The sequence below is a fragment of the Penaeus monodon genome, chromosome 15 (assembly GCF_015228065.2).
Source record: "Penaeus monodon isolate SGIC_2016 chromosome 15, NSTDA_Pmon_1, whole genome shotgun sequence".
In the NCBI taxonomy this organism is placed as follows: Eukaryota; Metazoa; Arthropoda; class Malacostraca; order Decapoda; family Penaeidae; genus Penaeus; species Penaeus monodon.
Genome location: NC_051400.1, coordinates 29,962,841 through 29,965,021, shown reverse-complemented (window position 1 = coordinate 29,965,021; position 2,181 = coordinate 29,962,841). Strand labels below are relative to the sequence as shown.

Here is a 2,181-nt window from a genome sequence, read left to right as displayed (position 1 = left end):
AAAGGAGAGGGAGAGATAGATCAGTGTCTTTTAAAATATTTCCCCATTTATTTATAACCTGGCATGTCTTTGAATTCCATAAGCATAACCCATTTATCCAAAGAGACCTTTCTATTATATATAGGCTATGGATTACTCCATTCTGGATAATATTAAGTGGATAACTTATCATAGTCACCAAATGTCATTATTGGATAGATATACTTATAAAACATTTAAATATACACTTTTTTATCAACAGTGTATTAAAGATGCTCTTGGTGTTTGTGGTTGTGAGGGGGGGGGGGGGCATGCATGTGCTCATGCAGGCTACATAATTGAAATGATAGTTACATCTTAAATAACAAAACATGAGAAAAACAGCCATGTAAATGTTAATAATATTTTATTAACTGATCACCAATAAATAACTGCATTTAATTACCAAAAATACAATATGTACCTATAATAAATGTTTATATTTGCCAATGACAGTTTTGTCCTTACCTGTAATTTACCATCAAATACAGATTTTTCAACCAGAATATCATGCTCTCTTGATTCAATACCTAGTATCTTTTGTAAATAAGTTAACCAATATATTATTCTTTAACAGGTGAATCAACATGTACAATTTAACAATACTTAAATAATTTGTCACCAAACTGAGCTATATTCTAGATGGGATCCGATCAGGTCTTTGACAACCCATGTCATCACGTCCCTCTTCATGAAAGGAACGTTCTGTTTATATGTGCCCTACAGTTCTTAACATAAATGCTAGCATCATACCACCTGAGCTATCCATAAGATGCTCCTACATTCATTTTAGCCAAATGGATGACCTTGCATTTGAAGCACTGATATGTAATTGCCATGTCTATGTCTGTGAATGAATTCTATTGAAGTAATTTTGAAGTTCCTGGTTGTCTAATTCATTGTCTATCCTTGAGTACTGATTTTTTAAGGATTACAGAAATTATTTTTATCTAATGTAGTTCTATGTTCTGTCTAGTCTTGTCTTGTAATACATCATTCCAGTTTACATCATCAAGGATTTCTCTCAGTTCGTTAAAGTCCCTTAAACTGTCCCTATGTCTGTCTGTTTAGAAATTGATTCTGGGTGATAGTGCTTACATATAGGAAACATGACCCACCATCATATAATCAGATAGGAACTGTATTTATCAAACCTTCATATACATAGAAAATTGAACATATCATTACAAAATAATTTATCCTCACTATGATGAACAACACAAAAATGGAAACATCTCTCCATTATGAGTGGTTCTTCATCTGACAATTACCTCACCATCCACCTTGGATCTTCACTAGGCCTCACAATAGCACCTGCAAGCCTAGATTCTTCAGCAGCAAAAGTTAGCAGGTGGGTCTCAAGGGACACTTTTGGACCTGAAAGATATGCCAAGACTGAGTAAAAAAGGTTTCTAAACAAAACTCTTAGCTTTCTATATAACATGCTATGGTGCTTTGGTATGCTTATGCTAGATTTTAGGTTTATCAAAGAATTTTTCATACACATTTCTACACACGGTATTTTTATTTGTGTTTATAGTAAAAGCATATTTGCATGGTAAACTAGTTATTTTTTTCAAAGTAAATGTTAACTCTGTAAATACAAGATGAATCCACCATCAACTAGCATCACTTACTTATGCTGTAATTACCCCTACATTCATATCAGTGTCATAACCTTGGACTTGCCTGATAAAATGTAATCATTGTCTCCTCCTGCAACAGCTTGTACAAAACTTTTCATTAAAAAGAAGTCAGCTCCTCCATGACCCCAATTTAAAAGTGGCGGCTGAAAAGAATGTAGTGTATTAAAATCCCCTTATGTCTACAAGGTATATATGTCACTCTATGATAATACATTTTTGTTACAATTCCCTAACCTGCTCCAGACATACATGTAGACTAGAATACCAACTTAAAACAAATAAAATTGTAAAATATTTTGGCAGCATCAGTGAAAAATCTTAAACAACACCTACCAGTGAACAGGCAAGTCTTTAAAACTATCAAACTTTGAGACCTATAACCTAATATGGGAGAAAACATTTTGTAACATTTGATATCCTGAGCATGTGGCATGATATCATTATTTAATTAAAAATATGCTTCAGCTTCAAATTATTTTTGAAATGTTCCCATCCTTCCCCCCCCACCCACCCCCCC

General features: G+C 33.5%; 1 protein-coding gene across 1 annotated transcript in view; it reads right to left on the bottom strand.

The window, feature by feature from the left end:
- Window positions 1–368: 368 nt before the first annotated feature.
- The window catches only part of LOC119581929, a 7,081-nt gene continuing 5,268 nt past the window's right edge, over window positions 369–2,181 (bottom strand). Inside the window, exons 11-12 of the mRNA XM_037930104.1 lie at window positions 1,708–1,807; window positions 369–1,395 (exon numbers count right to left, since the gene is read on the bottom strand). Of these exons, the coding sequence (XP_037786032.1) occupies window positions 1,286–1,395; window positions 1,708–1,807 (210 nt within the window). The 3' untranslated portion in view covers window positions 369–1,285. The remainder of the gene's footprint in view (window positions 1,396–1,707; window positions 1,808–2,181) is intronic.